Source organism: Homalodisca vitripennis, chromosome 4 (genome assembly GCF_021130785.1).
Source record: "Homalodisca vitripennis isolate AUS2020 chromosome 4, UT_GWSS_2.1, whole genome shotgun sequence".
NCBI classification, from domain to species: domain Eukaryota; kingdom Metazoa; phylum Arthropoda; class Insecta; order Hemiptera; family Cicadellidae; genus Homalodisca; species Homalodisca vitripennis.
Window position 1 is genome coordinate 200550271 of NC_060210.1, and position 20192 is coordinate 200570462.

At 33.9% G+C, this 20192-nt stretch overlaps 1 protein-coding gene across 3 annotated transcripts in view; it reads right to left on the reverse strand.

Annotated features, from left to right (window-relative positions):
* Positions 1–20192, reverse strand: part of LOC124360889 (growth factor receptor-bound protein 14-like) — a 426402-nt gene that overhangs the window by 374763 nt on the left and 31447 nt on the right. The window contains exon 1 of one of the 3 annotated variants that reach the window (XM_046814872.1): positions 19284–19490. The exons of 1 other annotated variant lie outside the window; for it this stretch is intronic. Coding sequence is in view for 1 of the 2 variants with exons in the window: in XM_046814871.1 (XP_046670827.1) it covers positions 19002–19008 (7 nt within the window). In the remaining variant the exon portion in view is untranslated. Of the gene's footprint in view, positions 1–19001; positions 19491–20192 lie in introns of those variants that run through there. One more of the 3 variants, XM_046814871.1, reaches the window with a different exon arrangement.

Below are 20192 nucleotides of genomic sequence, written 5' to 3' on the forward strand. Positions count from 1 at the left end.
ATATTTACCATTTTTTAGGCTTCAAAGTTAAATTAATAGTTAAAAATCCATAGTCTTCTTTCCAAATTTTATCACATAATTCATTAAAGTGGTTTAAAACTCATATCAGATCCCACAATAATTGTTGTAAATCTTTCTCGAATAGTGATCGTCTTGCTTAAAAACACACAACATATTCAAATTATTTCTAATAACTTGTTTATCAACCTTTTGAAAAGCATTGGGAAAGATAGATACAAGAGATATTTTTGTGACGAGACATTACGAATATATTCCTTAATAACGTCTTGATTTTCTAAAATACAGTCATCGAAAACGATTAACGAATTGGGTTTACACTCGCTTAATGGAACTATGTCCTCAGAGGCATTATAAAAATGTGATACCTTTTTGCTTAAAGTTTTTCTCAATATTTTCAAAATCTTTCTTGCAATTTTTTATAAAGCGTCTTGTTCTAAAGATTTACTAAAAACATACAAATTGGAATTAAGGAATCAACATATTGTAGATAAAATTCAATAATAAAGTTGTTTTTCACATCCACTTGAACCAACAATTAACAATCTGATTGGTTGATCTTTCTTATTTTCTTCAAAACGTTTGAAGTTTTATCTGATTCTTTTTGCTTTAAAAATTTCTCCATTTTAAATAGAAGATTTTCATCTTGAAGCAACGCTTGCGAAAATGAAGTTGTTCAAGTTGACTTCAGAAAGCTCTAAATTAGTTTTAAAACTTGGAACATTCCTATACACTTAGAGGAAGAATCCAAATTATTTTATCGGTTTTTAAGCGGTTTTTTATTCTGACAATTTTGTAATAAATATTAGTGAAAAGTTCTCCTTATTGTATAGGATTTAGTGAGAAGAACATAACAAAATATTATGGTTTAAAACAAAGGATATTATACTTTCGATCAAATAAAAAATTTCCCTTAAAAATTATCTGAAAACATTCAAACAAATCAGATAAATCTTTAAACTTTGGACGAAAAACAAGTTTGAAATGCAAAAAAATTATCTCTCTAATAAAATTCAAATAAAATCACCAGTAAGAATAATGTTTTCAGCAATTATTGTAGATTTGTTAGGGTTTGTTCAAGGAAACTATTGAGCCAAATCAGGTATATTTAGGAAATAAAACGCCAAAAATTTAGACCTTTCGATGTAATTGAAGTGCACTGCAATCTCGTTGAACCTAGTTTTGAAAATCATACCGAACATTTACACAAAGAATCTGAAATTTTGTACACTTTTTTCCCAAATGTTGCTTATGGATCAAAAATCAGTGAAAAAACCGAATGAAATCGATTATATTCCAATTAGAAAAAATATTAAAAGAATTCAAAAAAATCGTTCTAACTATACAAGACTCTGAGGGAAATTTATTAAAACAAAAATGAGAGTAAAACTACAATTTATTTAAGATTGTCGAAAGAATGATGAATCGGGGGGGGAACGAATCGTTTTCTTACCTTCAAACTTTCCAAACGAGTTGATAATGATGATAAATACCAATACTTTTATCTAAAAGATAAGGTAGCCCTCGAGGGCCTCCTCACAAATATTCACAAAAAATACGAATAAAGACAATGTTAAAGAAAAATACAAAAAAAGCTTTGAAAACATAGATTCTGACAAGGGCGTCGATTCGACGCTCTTACAAAATTACATCCAGACACTGTTTTTCATTAATGAATCTGGGCTTTATTCTCAAAAATAAAAATTACTAGTTATATTTCTTTTCTATCTAAATGGAGACAGTTGTAGACCTACTCATATAATCAACTAAAATTCAATAACAAAACATATCTTTACGATTGTTGACGAAAACAATGTGATATGGTTTAAGGCTAAAGAACGTAGCAAAAATTCTAGAATATGAAAATACTATGCAAACGATCAGAATAAACGTTGACGAAGATGATAAAAAACTTCTATTTTAATCTAAAATATAAGGGGGGGGGCTATAAATAGCTTACCTTCAAACTTCCAAAAATAACACTGTTTTCGTTAATGAATCTGGGCTTTATTCTCAAAATAAAAATTACTAGTTAAATTTTTTTTCTATCTAAATGGAGTCAGTTGTGAATCTACTCAAATTCAATAATAAAAGAAATTTTAACATTTGTTGACGAAAATAATGAATTTTGGTTTAAGGCGAAAGATGTTGCAGAGGTGTTAGAATATAAAGATACGAAGAAAGCAATTAAAGAACATGTCAAAGAAAAATATAAAAAAAGCTACGAAAAAATATATTCTGAAGGTAGGGGTGATTCGCCCCCCGCTTTCAAACTTTACAAAAAAACACTGTTTTCATCAATGAAGCAGGCATATATTCTTTAATCTTGAAATCTAAAATGAAAATAGCAGAAATGTTTCAAGATTGGGTTTTAGAAGAAGTTTTACCAAGTATTCGTAAATTTGGTGTGTACAAACTTGAAAACAAGATTAAATATTTAGAGGACGAAGTTAAACACTTGCAAATTAAAGATGAAATATAAAAACGGAAATAATCGCAAAACAAAGTGTAAAAATTGACTTAATGAAAACCAGACCTTGTTTGTAAAGATTTTGCTAAGAAAAAACACCATGTTTTTGTATTAATTAAGAAGAATCACATGTGGGAATATCCTTATTACGTTATCAGAGCTCAAAAGAGAGAAATACCGAAAAGATTGAAAGAACTTGAAATTGATTACCCAGAAATGGAAATTTTATTAAGACAAGGAGATCCAAATTCTATCAATCTGTATAACCAAATGAAAGAATCTTTGAATTATTTTATACAACGGAAAATCATTTTACTACAAATATGGCAGAATCTCGACTGATTTATAGAATATCTAAATTACACGATGAAAATGTTACTCAATTTTTACTAAAAAATCTTGAATTATGATATTTTGTTTGTAAATGTTTTTGATAATTATTTAACCATTTTATAGTTCTTCCACATTCACATTGAGTATCTTCATAATATAAATTCTATGGTGATTCTTCTTTACACAATCTTTACAATATGAGTCTTTCTTATCTCTACTATAGGGATGACTATTAAACTCTGAAATTTTTTTAGTTTCTTTACATTTAAGACATTCTTTCTCTTCCAAAGTTAATTTTTCTATTTTATCATACAGCTCTTTATGATACTTCCTATAACATAACAATCTTTACAATTATAAATAATTCCATCTTTTCTACTTTTATCTTTATAAAAAGCTTCAAAACCTTTTATTTCTTTGCACATTGAACATTTCTTTTGAGCTCCATTTATATAGAAAAAATCTTTTGACTTTCTCAATTCATATTCATAAAAAACTTTCCGGTTATTTCTTCATTATTTAAATCTTTTATACTATAAGTTACAGGATCTGTGTTATTAATTTGATAAATCACAAAGATTTCTCTTGACCAATTGTTCTTATATTTGTTCGAAAATGTTTGTTTTTTACTAACAATTCTTACATGATCATTGACTTTAAATTTAGTTTTCGTGTGAATTTCTGGTGGGAACATACTTAAAAAACGGTCTCTAATAACTCCTTTTCTGCATCTTTTATCTACGTCTTTAGGCTTCATTTTGATTGTGCCTATGAACAGTATCGTTATATTTTCTTTACGATTTCTTGAAGAATATCGATCCATTTAAAGTTTTTAGTTAATCTCAAAAATTACTTTCATTCTCTCATTTGAGTTCTGTTATATCTCTCTACAATACTTGATTTCTCTTCGTTTTCAGTATGATAAATCTTAATGTTGTATTTCCTCAAAACATCGTTAAATTCTTTATTTTTAAACTCTAAACCCTTATCTGTATGAAGTAAGTTAGGAGGTTTGTGATTGATCCTTATGGCATCTTTTACTATATCTTCGAAGGCTTTTGAAACATCTTTACCGTTTTTTCTTTTGATAGCTCTTGACCAAGATATTTTGAGAAAGTATCAATAACATTTAACATATACTTAAATCCATCATTTTGATCTGAATAGTTAGACATTATAATAACTAAATCTGCTGCCCATAAATCGTCAATTCCTAAAGTTTATAATTTTTCTCTTTTTTAAAACTTTTTTCGTACTGGTGCATGAATTTCTCTAGCTTCAATCTCGATTTCTTCCTTATTCTTAGATTCTTTCTTTACTTGTTTTTTCATTTTGGATTCTTTATAAATTTACTTTATTTGTCTTACATTTTGAACATTTTGCTGCAATTCTATACAACCCGTTTTGAGTTTTGAAACGATTTTAGAATCTATATTTTTCGTTTTTTTCTTGCATTTGTGGCAGTGAATCAAATCATCTTCCATTTACATGTCAAAGTTTCCAAGTTTATTTAACTCATCTAATATATTAGATTTTGCTTCGTCCTTTTATATCCATTACGGTACTGTATCGATCTTATTTTCTAGGGACAATTTCTTTATCATCTTTAGCGTTCAGTGCCAGCTTGTTTATTGGTGATGGTTGGTATACAATTCATGTTTATAGCTTTTTATTACAGTCATCTCCCTAAATTCTTCTTTATCTTCGAACAAACATCTCTTTAAGTTTTCGATATTTATTGTTTTATTTACAAACGCTTCTCTTAATTCCTTTACACCTAACTGGGTTTTTATCTAGATATTTGTACGAGTACATCTTAGACCTTAAAACCACAAAATTCTTCTAAAACTTCGCTATTTAACTCATCTTTGAATTTCCCTATTACCTTCTTATTTTTAGTCGTGAAACATTCATGATCTTTTGGATAATCACTTGTATCAAAGTCATCTATATTTTCTTTAATAATTTTAAAAGGATCTCGTTTCAATTCTAGAAAATAACTGTCTGTATCCATGTAACACAGATTCAAATCTGGATCAAACTTCTTTAATTTGTTGTAATAAAAACTCGTACATTAGCAATTTTGAGAGGTCGAGAACTGAAAATCCTATGTAAATCGGTTTGTTAAATTTAACCTTTTGTTTGTACATGTGACTCGCTATACAGTTGTCGTCAAAGATGTTAAAGCATTTGAAGTTCGTTTTCTTGGCCTGTTTTCATTGAAAATTCTTCATTTCCTAGTCTAATATCACATCTGTTTCTCACATTTTCCATAGATTTTCCAAAAACTGAGTTGTTCATTAGCTTATAAAAGTCCTTCTCGAAGTCGCTTGTAGCTTTGGTTCTCATACTAGTATTAAAATCGATATATTCTTTCATGAAAGGTTTCTGATCAAACGCAATAACCCTATTCACATGTTTTAAAATCATACCTTGTTCTAGATAGAATTTCAAATTTCTCGAATGAACAAACATATTCTGTTTTGTTTAAAAGAGTTGTGCAAAGTTTGTTGTTATAATGTTCTGGAGCAAGAGGTAAATCTTTGTGATGTTCATGCAAATTTGTTGGATATTCAAGATCAACTTCTAAAATATATCCATAATCTTCTTCTCCTGTAAGTTCTAAAATTGTTTCTTGCCATTCTGCAGTTGTATACGTTTTTAAGGATCCATCCACTTGATTTCGTTATATGGTAAATTTTGCATTAGGCCATACCCATAAAGGTTATTAGCATCGACGTACAACAAATAGTTTTCGGGCTTTGTCTTATCAAAATCTTTTAAATATTTGTTATTTGCTTTCACATATCGTTTAATACATTGAGAAATGCCTCCGCGAATACCTTTTTTCGATCATCAAATACATATTTATAATCACTAAATTAATTGTAATTCTATATTCGTTAATTTTAACATAGCATCCCATGCAAGACTGGGAGCTGTTAGATAGTGTGCTGGATCAAGTTTATAGCAATTCAAACAAATATTCCTAAAATTTTCAAAGATATCAGCGAGCAATTAGAACATCTTGAATGTTATAGAGATCGGAGTAATTTCCTAGATTTTTTACTTTTAATTTGTTCCATACATTTAAGTAGTGTTGAAAATCTTTCTCAGATATGCTCTCGTCTGTCAAAAGTGAATAGAAATCTTGAATTTCTCAATTCTTCTGTGTAATCTAAGTTTTTTCAATACTGTCGATAATTCGTAAGGAAATATGCCTTTTCCAGATAAAATTTTAAGATTTCTTCTTCGTCATTTGGTTGTCTATCTAGAATTGCGTTCAGACCATCTTGTATAAAATGATTTGTATGTTTGAAGTCTTCTCTCTTTAGATTTTTAGCTAACTTTTCTATAGACGATGCCATAAATCTGAACGTGTCTACGAAAGAAAACTTGATGAACTTTCTTGGTTTATCATCTTCAAACTCATACCCATATCCTGTGAATTTACTGAATAATTTATGTATTTTTTCATCGGTGTTTGCGATCAAATCAACATTACCATACTGTTTAGCCAATTCTTTTATGTACAAATGAGTATCGTAACATGACATATTGTGGCAGAAAACTGGAATATTTTGTGGAAATTTGAGATTCAAGTTACAAGATAAATGAGCTGAACCTCTAAATTTACCTTGTTAAATGACAATGATCTCGTACTTTTTTTCTTGTTTGATTATCAAAACCCTCACAATTCACAAATATGGCAAAGATTTGAATTTGATATGCAATTTCTTCTTCTTCGGTCAATTTCATAGGTATTTTATTCTTAGAATTATACTTTTTAGCTATTGGTATTTCGATAATTTATTAAGTTCTTCAAACAATTTTGCAGGAACATTTGGCAATCTTCTTCATTTTTTGCTCGATAACATATCGGCTTGTACATACGATTGGTCACATTAGACACTAAGTATAGAGTAAAACCATATGGAATGTGCTTCTGAATCTTGGTTGTGATCGATTTTTGCGGATTGTTTTTGCATGTGGGAATCTTCTCTAATATGCTTTCAAAGTCCATATATAAATTACGTACGGATGGCTAAACTTCTTTTGATAATTAGTAAATTTAGTTGTTTGACCCGGAAACGGCATAATTGGCTTACAAACTTCGTGATTTTTTACAAATTTCTAAATGGTCTGTTAAATCTCCAGATTTGTAGAAATGGCTTAAACATCTTCTGCATAGAATTTTTTTATTTTTACACTTAGATAACTGAGAAAAATACAAGTTTGTTTAAATCTGTTATCAAAACATAATGAGATTTTTCATCTTGTTTTAAATTACAATAAATTGATTTCTAATTTGGCGTCATAAACTTCTGAAATTTGCAACGGAACAATATTGAGTTTTTTCATCAAAACTATAGACATTTTACAGACATTTTCGGATAATTATTACTTTGCTTTACTGCTTCGTTTTCAAAAATAATTGTATATCTTTTAAGGACATTGGATACTCGAAACCTGAAAATATCTCGTCATTTACAAATTGTTCGTATTGTTTTGCTCTATCAGCATTCTTTTCAGGTTTTTCAATAGCACATCGGATAGAATAAATAAAGCAATAATCATCTTTATTTTTTGATATTTATACCAAGCTTTCTTATCTTTGATTTTCTTTGGTAAAATCGATATATGATCCTGCGTTCATAAATTCGTGTTTATTAAGGCTCAAAATCAGTTGTTTACACAGCGTTTTAATGTCCATCCAGAACCTCGATTTGGATGATTTGTCTGTTCTCGATGTGTTAATTTATTAAATTGCTTAGTAATAAGTCGTTTATGTCCGAAGATTTCGTCTGCTTTTATAGTAAAGTACATTGGACAAGTTTGTGTTCACCGTTCACTAAAGTACGTTCGGTATTCGCATTCTAAAGAGAGATAGCCCTTCATATTTTTAACGGTTTCTTGAAATTTTTCGATTAAACTTTTAATTTCTGGACGCAAAATAGAAAGATATTTGTAAATTGACATGAAATTTTCATTTAAATTCGTTTAAAAATGTATTGCTTGAAAAGACCATGGATAGAGGATAAAACTTCTACATCAATGATATTTTCGGGTTTCTCATTAAGAGTTTTGTCAATTTCTTCGATCATTTCAGACTTAGTTTTATCGTTTGTTTCAATGGACAATTCTCAGCGATTGATTGAATTTTTTCATCTTTAAATAGATTGAGATCTTTTTTAATTTCCTTAAAATTTTTCTTTAGTTCACGCAATTTTTTCTATATTGTACATCTTTTCATGATCGACAATTTGATTTTCTTTAGCCCAATTCCTCAAATAATTTAGTTCTTCTCATAAAGTTCTTTGTTTTTTAGATGATTTTTTGAATTATAATGCCTGGTAAAATGATGTTCGAAAACATCTTTTTTGCAGTATGGGCACTCTATCTTTTTCCGCTCCATTTAAAATAGGGAAAAATTTGAATGTGCCAAGTTTTACTATTTAGTGAAATATCTTTTTATTAAGCTGAAAAATAGCAATAATTCAGTAGATTTCTAAGGATTTTTTATCAAAAATTTGATAAAAATCAGCACAATTTATGGTTAAACAGCCTTTGATTCTTCTATTTAAAGAAGAAAAAATTTGTTTAACTAACAACTTTGAAAAGTGGAGAATTTTACTAGAATTTTACACAAATCAGCACAAATTGTAGTAAAACAGCTGTAGATTCTTCTTATTTATTATAGAAAAAATCTGTAAAATAAAGACTTAAAAATTATTGAAAAAATAGTATAGTTTATAGTAATAAAAGGTACTTTTATTACTATATTGGTTTGTAGGGGGTAATTTAAATTCTATAATATAATATTTTTTTCAATATTTTTTTCTTTAAAACTTTTCCAAGATTTTTCATTAAGATTTTAATATATTTACAACAGAATTTTCGAGAAATATCGTTCACATTATCAACTTTAAAGCTAAAAATTCGCAATAAATTAGAGAAATTCCAGTAGGATTTTCAGGATTTTTCAAAAAAACTCTAGTATATATATGCACCTTAAGAGCTGTGGTTTTGACCCTAAAAAACACGTTTTTAGGGTCAAAACCCCGGTTTTTTGTGTATTTTGGAAGTATAGTTTTGATTTTTCACCTTAAAAAGTGTAGAAGTATTAATTCTTTTCTATGTAAATGGCCACTGTTACAAGAGTTGAATAAGGTTGGTGATTTTAACATTCAAAGAATACAAGAAATTAATAGAATTAGAAGAAAATATAAGAAATACAAAATTTTGAATCTGGAGAAAATAAAAGATAAAATTCGGGTTTACAATAATTGCCGAGTTGGAAGATTGTAAAGTACACTTGCCAAACAGATTTTTGACTGTTTTGGATGAAAAAAAGATTAAAGAATTGAAACAAAAATGAAAAATTACACTTGGTTTGTTACTGGAAAGAAGACTATTAAAGATAAAGACTGTGTTACAATTAACTTCGTGGAATAAAGATTTCGAAGATTTCTGGATTTTTTCATTAAACAGCTTAGAAATTAGAAGCCTACAATGAACAGTAAAACAGCTATAGATTCGGTTAATTTTTCATTCGTGAGTTACAGATTAGTTTATTGTCCTTTAAACAGTATTTTACGTTGATTTTCTGACTGTCCCAAAAGTGAGCTAGAACCCTTACATTCATATCTACTCATATATATATACAGGGTGTCAATTAAGTCTGGAACCTCTTTTTTAATTTTTAAACCACCACAATATAAAAAAATACCAAAGTTCACACGTGCTTACTGGGTGGATAGTAAACGCATACATCTGCCCAATTACGACCGGATAATCCCTTTGGGGGACGGTCCACAAGGAGTCAGACAAAATTCTTAAATAGCAGCATAGGTCAAGTTTGGTATCAAATTAAAGGTCTTACTTAGCAGAGTACACTGCCCGCAAACCGGACTTAAAAAGGTGGATTCATTCAGTAGTTACAGCTATTTGAATTTTAAAACAAATTGAACAATGTTAAATTATTAAGTATTACAAAGTAAACACCAATTTTTAAGTACCTGTGATCAAAGTAAGTGTTCAAATGTTCCCCTCCCATCACCTGACAATGTAGTAAATCGAAGCCAGGACGAATCAATAATTATTACCAATAACACAACTACTGTTAGAATGTGAAAGTGGCAGATTGAGTCATATATATATATATATATATATATATATATATATACCTGTATGTGTGTATACATAGCTCACTTGTGTAGCAGTTCTTTATAATCAAGTCACTAACAAAGCACAGTGGATCGAATTATATGTATTAGTGCAGAGTTAGTAATAACATTCTGTACGCTACACAAAACTACTTGTCTTGATTATAAGCATTTGCATACAATGGCTACAATCAATAAGTACATAAATATAAAACAGTAATAAAATATAAATTAACTTAAACACGTGTCTTTATGTTATAAAAATGCAATGACTTGTGACATGACAAAAATTATCCAAATGACATAATCAGCAGAATATTAGTGATCAATGACATTCCTAACTACTGAAACAGTTTTGAGCCACTTTTTCTCGGAATACACTGAGATTATCTCAGAAATAGTCGACACTGCTGGACGAGGAGTTATAGTGTCTCATTACAGTCCTGCAATAAAATATAGGAAAAATGGTAAGTTGTTATTACATGGAAGCCACTCTGTCCCTATCTACTGGTTGTTAAGGAAACAGGATTTTCCGGATATTTGCCATCGTTCAGTGACACAAAAAATCAATAACACTACATTTCTAGACCTGCTGCTGAAGACGAGATCAGATTGCAGATCTGGAAACGTAGTGTTACTGAACGATGGCAAATGTCCGGAAAAAATTCTGTTTCCGTCACAATACTTCCATCGTCAAAACAAACTTCAAACAAAGTACTGATTGTTATTACGCGATATAAGTAGGTTTAGATGAGGTTACCATAAATATGTTACTAGTAGTATAAAAGTTAAAGTTGACCTTTACGAGCGCTCACGTGATCTGAGCTTGTTTTTCTTTTTCGCCACAAGTGCGGAGTGGCGCCGAAGCCCGCACAGATGGCCGAGGAGATTTCCTATCGGTACTTTCCGACCTCAGATCACGTGCCAGAATGTCCAACGTGATCTGAAGTCGGGAAGTACCGATTGGAAATGCCTCTTGTTCGGCATCGGTGGCGCACTTCTGGCGAACAAGAACAATATACCTGGAGATAGTACGTAAATCCAAACTCGAGATGACGGAGAACATCGTAGAAATTGCCCTTAACTTTTTCCATTCATAAACGTAGACTACGTTTGTATTTCCCACTTATATCGCGTATTAACAAACAATAGACAGAGACAGAGTGGCCTCCATATAATACGAAAGAACCAGAAGTTTATAATTAATCATCTGTTACTAAAAGGAGTTATGGTATGTAATACCCTAAATTCCCTCACTTTAAACATAATTTGTCTGTATATTTAAATATAGATTGCAAAGGACAATTTAAAAATTATTACAGGTCAATGTAAATAGACTTTTACACAAAGAAATAAACTTGCGAGTTTGGTATTAAGTATTTGATGTTCTTCAATTTTATTACGATGCAGACCAGAAATCCTAAATGTTACTAATTTTACCAACATAATTGTTGTGTTAATTTATTATTAAGTTACGCTACAGAATATATCCTACATAATTTTATTCTTCGAGCAAAAGTTAACACTGTATTTTATCACACTTCATTGAGATTTTTCTTTGAAGTTGTTCCACACATTGGTTACTCTTAATTCCCATTTCATTCTTGATATTCATAATAAATTAAATATCTTTTATAATTCAACGAGCGCCGGAAACCAAACAAAGAAAATGATTGTACAAATCAAAGAGTTAAATTTGTACAATTTTTAAAATTATTATTTAAATATGAACCAGTTGCCCTCCCCTCCCCACTTTTTGAGAATCACTAACAAAAAAACGATGTATTATGGGATTGGTTTTATTTTCTAAAACGCACTTTTTGGAAAAAAACAAAATTTTGAATATGAACTTTCCAAAAACACTTTTTATGACAAAGTATGTTGTGTTGTACAACAAAGGAAAGATCATTTGAAACTGAGTAAAATGACACCACTCCCATCTCTCTAGCTCGAGTAGGAGTAACTTTATGGTGATTTCAAGTAATTTTTGTTACTGTTTTTGAGAAATTTTAATGGCCGTATTTTTTAAACCGTTTGAAATACTTGGGAGAAAAATTGAAACTTTTCTAATCTGTACAACAACTACCATCATCATAAATTTCATCAAATTCTGTGGTGGTTAACAGTTTTATTTTTTACTTTAGTGTGTTAATTTCATACGAAATGACCAAAGTTGAACTGTGACCGCACGAAGTCAAATTCACTACTCAAGACAAACATCTGATTTTCAATTCGCGGTCACAAATAGCAAAACGCTACCGGAGAGCTTGACACGAAAATCGACCATTGTTTCAACTTTAATCGGGCCGAATGGACTAATAGCCTACCTCAGACAGACCCGACAGCGTGAAGCTCTCCGTAATGGAATCATTAACACTTTAGAGCTGTAGGTTACAGAATACGCTCGTCTCTTAAATACGCACCAGACAGCGTGAAGCTCTCCGTAATGGAATCATTAACACTTTAGAGCTGTAGGTTACAGAATACGCTCGTCTCTTAAATACGCACCAGACAGCGTGAAGCTCTCCGTAATGGAATCATTAACACTTTAGAGCTGTAGGTTACAGAATACGCTCGTCTCTTAAATACGCACCAGACAGCGTGAAGCTCTCCGTAATGGAATCATTAACACTTTAGAGCTGTAGGTTACAGAATACGCTCGTCTCTTAAATACGCACCCAGACAGCGTGAAGCTCTCCGTAATGGAATCATTAACACTTTAGAGCTGTAGGTTACAGAATACGCTCGTCTCTTAAATACGCACCAGACAGCGTGAAGCTCTCCGTAATGGAATCATTAACACTTTAGAGCTGTAGGTTACAGAATACGCTCGTCTCTTAAATACGCACCAGACAGCGTGAAGCTCTCCGTAATGGAATCATTAACACTTTAGAGCTGTAGGTTACAGAATACGCTCGTCTCTTAAATACGCACCAGACAGCGTGAAGCTCTCCGTAATGGAATCATTAACACTTTAGAGCTGTAGGTTACAGAATACGCTCGTCTCTTAAATACGCACCAGACAGCGTGAAGCTCTCCGTAATGGAATCATTAACACTTTAGAGCTGTAGGTTACAGAATACGCTCGTCTCTTAAATACGCACCAGACAGCGTGAAGCTCTCCGTAATGGAATCATTAACACTTTAGAGCTGTAGGTTACAGAATACGCTCGTCTCTTAAATACGCACCAGACAGCGTGAAGCTCTCCGTAATGGAATCATTAACACTTTAGAGCTGTAGGTTACAGAATACGCTCGTCTCTTAAATACGCACCAGACAGCGTGAAGCTCTCCGTAATGGAATCATTAACACTTTAGAGCTGTAGGTTACAGAATACGCTCGTCTCTTAAATACGCACCAGACAGCGTGAAGCTCTCCGTAATGGAATCATTAACACTTTAGAGCTGTAGGTTACAGAATACGCTCGTCTCTTAAATACGCACCCGACAGCGTGAAGCTCTCCGTAATGGAATCATTAACACTTTAGAGCTGTAGGTTACAGAATACGCTCGTCTCTTAAATACGCACCCGACAGCGTGAAGCTCTCCGTAATGGAATCATTAACACTTTAGAGCTGTAGGTTACAGAATACGCTCGTCTCTTAAATACGCACCCGACAGCGTGAAGCTCTCCGTAATGGAATCATTAACACTTTAGAGCTGTAGGTTACAGAATACGCTCGTCTCTTAAATACGCACCCGACAGCGTGAAGCTCTCCGTAATGGAATCATTAACACTTTAGAGCTGTAGGTTACAGAATACGCTCGTCTCTTAAATACGCACCCGACTCGCCGGGTAAATCACTCAATTGACAATTAATTGAATTTACTGTACACACCTTCGTTAACGCGAGGCTTTAAACTCAACAGTAGGCTTAATTGAGGCCACCGTTAAACCCCTTGCACGGCGTAATTGAGGGAGTTGGCCCACAGGCCCTACGACCAGACTGTCCCCAATCTGGCTGACGTCTAGTTGTAAGAAAATTGTAAAACTTATACGAATAATTAATTGACTGCAGTTGTTGTAAATCACTCGCAGCAGCCGTTTTTTAGTATATTCCAAATTTAATTCGTTTAAATTCGCATTATGTTCCTTAAACTAAACTGATACACAACTGGAAACATAACTATAAGCCGAAGTTCACCAGGAGGCGAATAGTGAACACAACACTTTGCGGATAAGTGAATAGTGAATTTATAAACTTTGCAAGTGAAACTGGAAAGAGAAATGACAGAGGCAGTCCAGTAGGCATGAAACCGCAGTGGACCCAAGACAGCTTCACTAACGCTTATCCACAAATGTTGCGGTGCAGTATTTACAGTATTGTACGGCAACTCAGCACATATTCTACTTCATCCGTTCCAGTGTTTAGTTAAATTCAACATTGTTACTCTTAATCCAAAACTAATTGCATACCGGATCATCGCAATAAAAGTGCGCATTGTTCAGGGTCGGTTGAGGATGTGAGTACAAACATTTTTTGTCCAATACACATGGGGTCGCAAAAATGTTTCGTTTCCGAGAAAATTGAGAATTCGTTAAACGCCTCCTTGTAGGCAACACGCAGTGTATCATTTGAGATTCGGGCAGAAAAAACGCAAAGCTACTGAATATGTGTTTCTTCTTATTTTCAAATAAAACAACCACTTCATGCGAACAAGTATGTAAAAAATATTACTAAGTGGGAGATAAACCCTGACCTTTTCAAAATGTAAGACAGTCGATGTTACGGAGAGCCCAGCTTTGAATCGACACAAACAGGAGAAATTTTGAACACCTACTGTTAGTAATGAATACTTTACATTCTTGTTCACATATTATGCGGTTCTTTTATGTGTTAAATTGAAGGAAATCAATTTTTCCTGCAGCTTTGCGTTTATCTGGCCGTATCTGAAAGGATACACTGCGTGTTGCCTACAAGGAGGCGTTTCACGAATTCTCAATTTTCTCGGAAACGAAACATTTTTGTGACCCCATGTGTATTGTACTGTGACAAAAAAAATGTTTGTATTCACATCCTCTATACAGTACAGTCTGAAAAATTGCGCACTTTTATCGCAGTCACCCAATATAACTGATTAGAGTACGCACTATAGGAAACCATCAAGTAAATGAAATGAAATGAAATGAAAAATTCTTTATTTTTTACGGGCAAAGTTAGGGCCGCATGGCCCTTTCTTACACTTAACCTGTTGCAATGTAAAATTTAAAACATCAAATAAATATTATCTAAGAATAAAACAAAACATAATAAAGATAATAAAATAAAGAAATAATTACATTTACACAAAGTAGTGAAATTAATATAATATTTTAACGTGTAATAATTAAAATTTAACACATTAATAAATTAACCATCTCTACTATTCTTAAAACATAATATAAATTTATATTTTTAATATACAAATAAATTAAAGTATTTATTGCTAAATGAACTTTTTCACACACAATCTCACATTCATCCCTCTGCCAGTGTCATGCCCACAGCATCTCAGACCGGAACTGCCCCGACTAACCGTTCAAGATACATATCTTTCAGTTTCGCCACAAACCGGGAACTGCTATCGATGGAAGTAATTGTTTGGGGAAGGGCATTCCACAACCTACAAGCCATTACATGGAATGACTTATCAAACACTGCAGTCCTGTGCTGAGGCATTCTCAAAATGTATGAGCCAGAGCGAGTGCTTCTTACACCTACATGAGACACAGATTTAAAATATTCAGAAAAATATCTTGGAAAACCAAATTTCAATATTGAATGAACTAGTTTTAAAATTTTGATGGATCTTTGATCTTTTAATTTTAGAATATTTGACTGAATATAGTACGGTGTGATGTGCTGCTCCCGTCTCACATCGTAAACTTAACGTATACAGTAGTTTTGAGTTCTTTGCAGCTTCTCACTCAGTACTATGGTCATATCATTGATCACAGGGTTACAGTAATAAAGTAGGCCTATTAGGTAACCTCCTGTATCCTAACTTGGGCCTAATATGTACAGTATATATTGTAGATGCTGTGAGGAGTCAGCAGATGTTCACGAGGCTTGCATCAAGCTCTGTTATTGTTACCTTACGTCGGTAAGTATCAGAAAAGCTCAGGAGTGACGTACAGTAACCGAGGGTGAGGGGAGTAAAATACATTTCCACTTCAAAAGGAACCCGGGGCAGCAAAAACTCCGGAGCCGGGTTCCGCAAAGGAGCAAAAACTGAAACGGCCCCCGCGTGATAGCAGGGGTGGTAGTACGGCACGCGGGGGGGGGGGGGTTTGTCTGCGTGAGAAGCCTCCAGGTGGGGACGTTGGCTGTCTACCCCAGACTGCAAGTCCAGTATCGGCTATCTGGAGTCTTACATATGTACTATACAGGTTGATGTGTATCTAGTGTGATACGACACCCTACACTATTCTATAGTATTCACAATGTCGTACAAGTTTACAACACAAATGACAGAACAGCAATTGGTACCAATTGTATCCTAAGCCAATCCCTAAAAGTCACTTTTCAAACAACCGTGTGCCATTTATTGTTACTTGAGTTCATCCTTTTAACTTTTTAAAAATGCACTCGCGCATGTTTGTATTGTATTATAGCAGTTCCATTTTTAATGCGGCCGACATGTTTGAAACGAAGGATGAACGATCAGTGTTGAGGAAATGTGATAAGAGATTGCAGATTTCATGTTAGGCCGAAGGAGAAGAGTTCTCGCCCCAGAAGGCCCGGGGTGACGCGGCGCGGCCTGCCGACATTCCCAACAGAAGTTCCCAGAAGTGGTTACTGCGAGCCCCCCCCCCCCCCCCCGACCCCCCCCCCCCCCCCCCCGACAACTTATCACCTCGCCTTCCCAGAACACTGCCGCATCATCGTCACCGGGCTTTCCACACAGGGAGCCGAAATAGTCCGTCCACACAGCACGTTCCAAACTCTCCACTGTAGCCTACTGCCTACCGCCTAGTCTAGGACACAGCATAGGCTTGAGAAATATTGGTTTAGATATATGTACTGGGTGTAGGATACACAGATTAAGCAATATTTCTTAAGTTAGATATCTGTACTGTGTGTGGGACAAATAGATAAAACCATTTGGTTTAGATATCTGTTCTGTTTGTTGAACACGTATAAAGCAATATTTATTTACATATCTGTACTGTGTGTACGGCGGCACATACATAAAGCAACACGAACACATACAAAGGAATATTATGTAGATATATGTACTGTATGTTGGACACACATATAAAGCAATATTTATTTACATATCTGTACTGTGTGTACGGCGGCACATACATAAAGCAACACGAACACATACAAAGGAATATTATGTAGATATATGTACTGTATGTTGGACACACAGATAAAGCAATATTTATTTACATATCTGTACTGTGTGTACGGCGGCACATACATAAAGCAACACGAACACATACAAAGGAATAATATTATGTAGATATATGTACTGTATGTTGGACACACATATAAAGCAATATTTATTTACATATCTGTACTGTGTGTACGGCGGCACATACATAAAGCAACATGAACACATACAAAGGAATATTTATGTAGATATATGTACTGTATGTTGGACACACAGATAAAGCAATATGTGTTTAGATACCGTGTGTAGGGCATAGATAAAGGGATATTTAGTTTGAATTCTGTACTGTTTAGAGAATTTGGATTTTGTTCTGCGAGCTTAAAGTGAACATACACGTGCAAAATAATTAAAAAAACACTCGTGAATTTGAGCATCTTTTTGAATTCCAATAATTTTCGTCAGTACATCAAAGAATAGTTAACATTATACTAGAAAATCTCTTAACATCTGAAACATAGGAAAACCCTTGTGGTATAAGATAATACATTAAACCTAATCAATCTTTTCCCCACTTAATGTATAGAATATAACCTACTAACCCTAGATATATACAGTACGAGTATGGGTGGGGTGATTGCGCTATTTTATTCTCTAAGTTCCGTAATTGTAAAACGACGCAATAAAAGTGGCTCGTAGCAACCCATGGTAAAAATGGAAACTGAATCGTACAATCAAAAAAATAGCTCAACGGAGATATACAAAAAAAGCTCAAATACTTGTAAACATAATCTTATAGATAGAAATAAATACTGAACTATCTACACGCAATGCACAGAGAACAAAATTATTAGTTTCTAGAATTTTTTAATGTATTTGATAGAGGCGTTTTGTTTTTTTTATCTTTATGTACATGATATGGAGACACACTGAAAGACTCCATACTCCGTTTGCTGGCTCAGGTCAATTGAGTGAGAACTTCTGTGTAGTAAGGTCTGTTCTCTAGTTCAGCACACCCAATGTAACGGGCGGGTTGGGGTAGGTCAGTCAGTGACGTAATCTACATTGTTAAAATCTTCGTGCGTTACTCACTATTGCGCAATCCGGGCGACTTACCTTTCAAATTTTAAAAAGTGACGAAATATTGCATCACCTCGGCTTGACCGAGCCTACAACTCATCTTGTGACGACCCCACTTCAAAACGGCTATAGATGGAAAAGTATATTTAGCACTTTACCTTCAGGTGCGTCCAAGTAAACATATGGTTCCAGTTCCACTAATGACCAGAACACATTTTTCGTTAATTTGAGTGACACTTTGAAGGCTTGTTTGTGTTTGTCGTCTGCAGCGCACTTGTTTTCAATTACCGACGGAATGTTTTCATGTAGGCTAACTATGCGCGACTTGCAACGCTATGCACCCGGTGTCGTGTAATTTTAGGACTTCACAACAACAAACAAGCTTCTCAACGTGAAATGGACTACAGTACGTAACTTATTGATTTACAAAAAAACGATGACATCAAGTATAACAGTAAATAATTTTTAACTGTTGAAAACGTTTACAAACAAAACAAAAGTTGTGCAATAAAATAGTGTTAGGCTATTTCATAATGTAACATTTGTATATTATGCCTGTGAAACATTGCCTGTCCTTTGAATCCGTACTATACCGGGATAAAATTAAATTCCGTTACCTTGCATATTTGACAGATCTTGAGAAATGGGCGGTGGCAGAATCAATTACAGTGGTTGAAATTTTCAAGTGACAACAGGTTTGGGACCATAAACAGCTCCTCGTCTACAGTAGAGGTGAATGGGGTAAACACGTGGCTGCCTATCTACACGGTATTACTCACTGACAGCACATCGTAGGCTAGTAAACAACACACTGTACACCGTACAGGCTACTACAGGGGGAGAGATGTACGCGAGGGTTGTATAGGCGATTGTTTACAATAGAAATGGCGCCTACTTACAGAGGTCCTTGCCCTCGCAGTGACGTGAGTCTTGTACGACAGGAATGTAACTCACTTCAACACTCGGTCAACACGTCGATATACGACACCATAACACTCCGCACACGCGGGAAACGGCGAAGAAGAGCGGAACGCAAAATGTAAACACGGCAGGACGCGACGACAACGCACTCTGTCCGCGGCTTCAAACTGAACTGCTAGTCGCAGTCGGTTAGGTCGATGGTCTACAACCATTGTAGTAGCGGGGAGGTGGGGGGAGGGAGGGGAGCGGCGCGCAGTCTGCCTGTGGAGGGGGGAGTAAACATCAGCCTCAGCTGTATTGATTGCGTCGACGTCACCGCCACTGCCTTCTAGTAGGAAATAGGATGCAGCTTGTCAAAAGCATGCAACAGTTGTGCAACAGATGGCCGTGGCACTGGCAGGGCTTGTCATCGTCCATCGGCCTTCTCGGTTTATGGGTACATTGGCCCGGGGTCGGTCACTTTTCATTCTTGAACTCCTGTACGTGGTCGAGCAACGAATCTCATTTTGTTTAGTTACTACAATTTACAGTCTTTAAAATTCCAGTGATGGAAATAAAATTAAGTTAATTACAATCAAAGATGGTTGTTGAAAGCAACATAATAGAAGTCACGACCTTTCGACTTCATACCTTTTCCCCATATTGTTGACAAGTAATTTTAACAGCCATATTTTTATTTTAAAACTTTGCATTATCTAAAAAATTGTGTGTACAAAAATAAGAATTTTCTATCTATCTTTTATCCAGTAAGTCCTTTCGAAGCCAAAGTGAACCAAACGGTGTCCCGCGGGAAAATCTCATACGCCACAGGTTCCAGGCTGTAGCTGAGAAATTTGACACCTTAGTAGGCAACTCTAGCGACACGTCCACTGGTAGGGTGCTTGTGT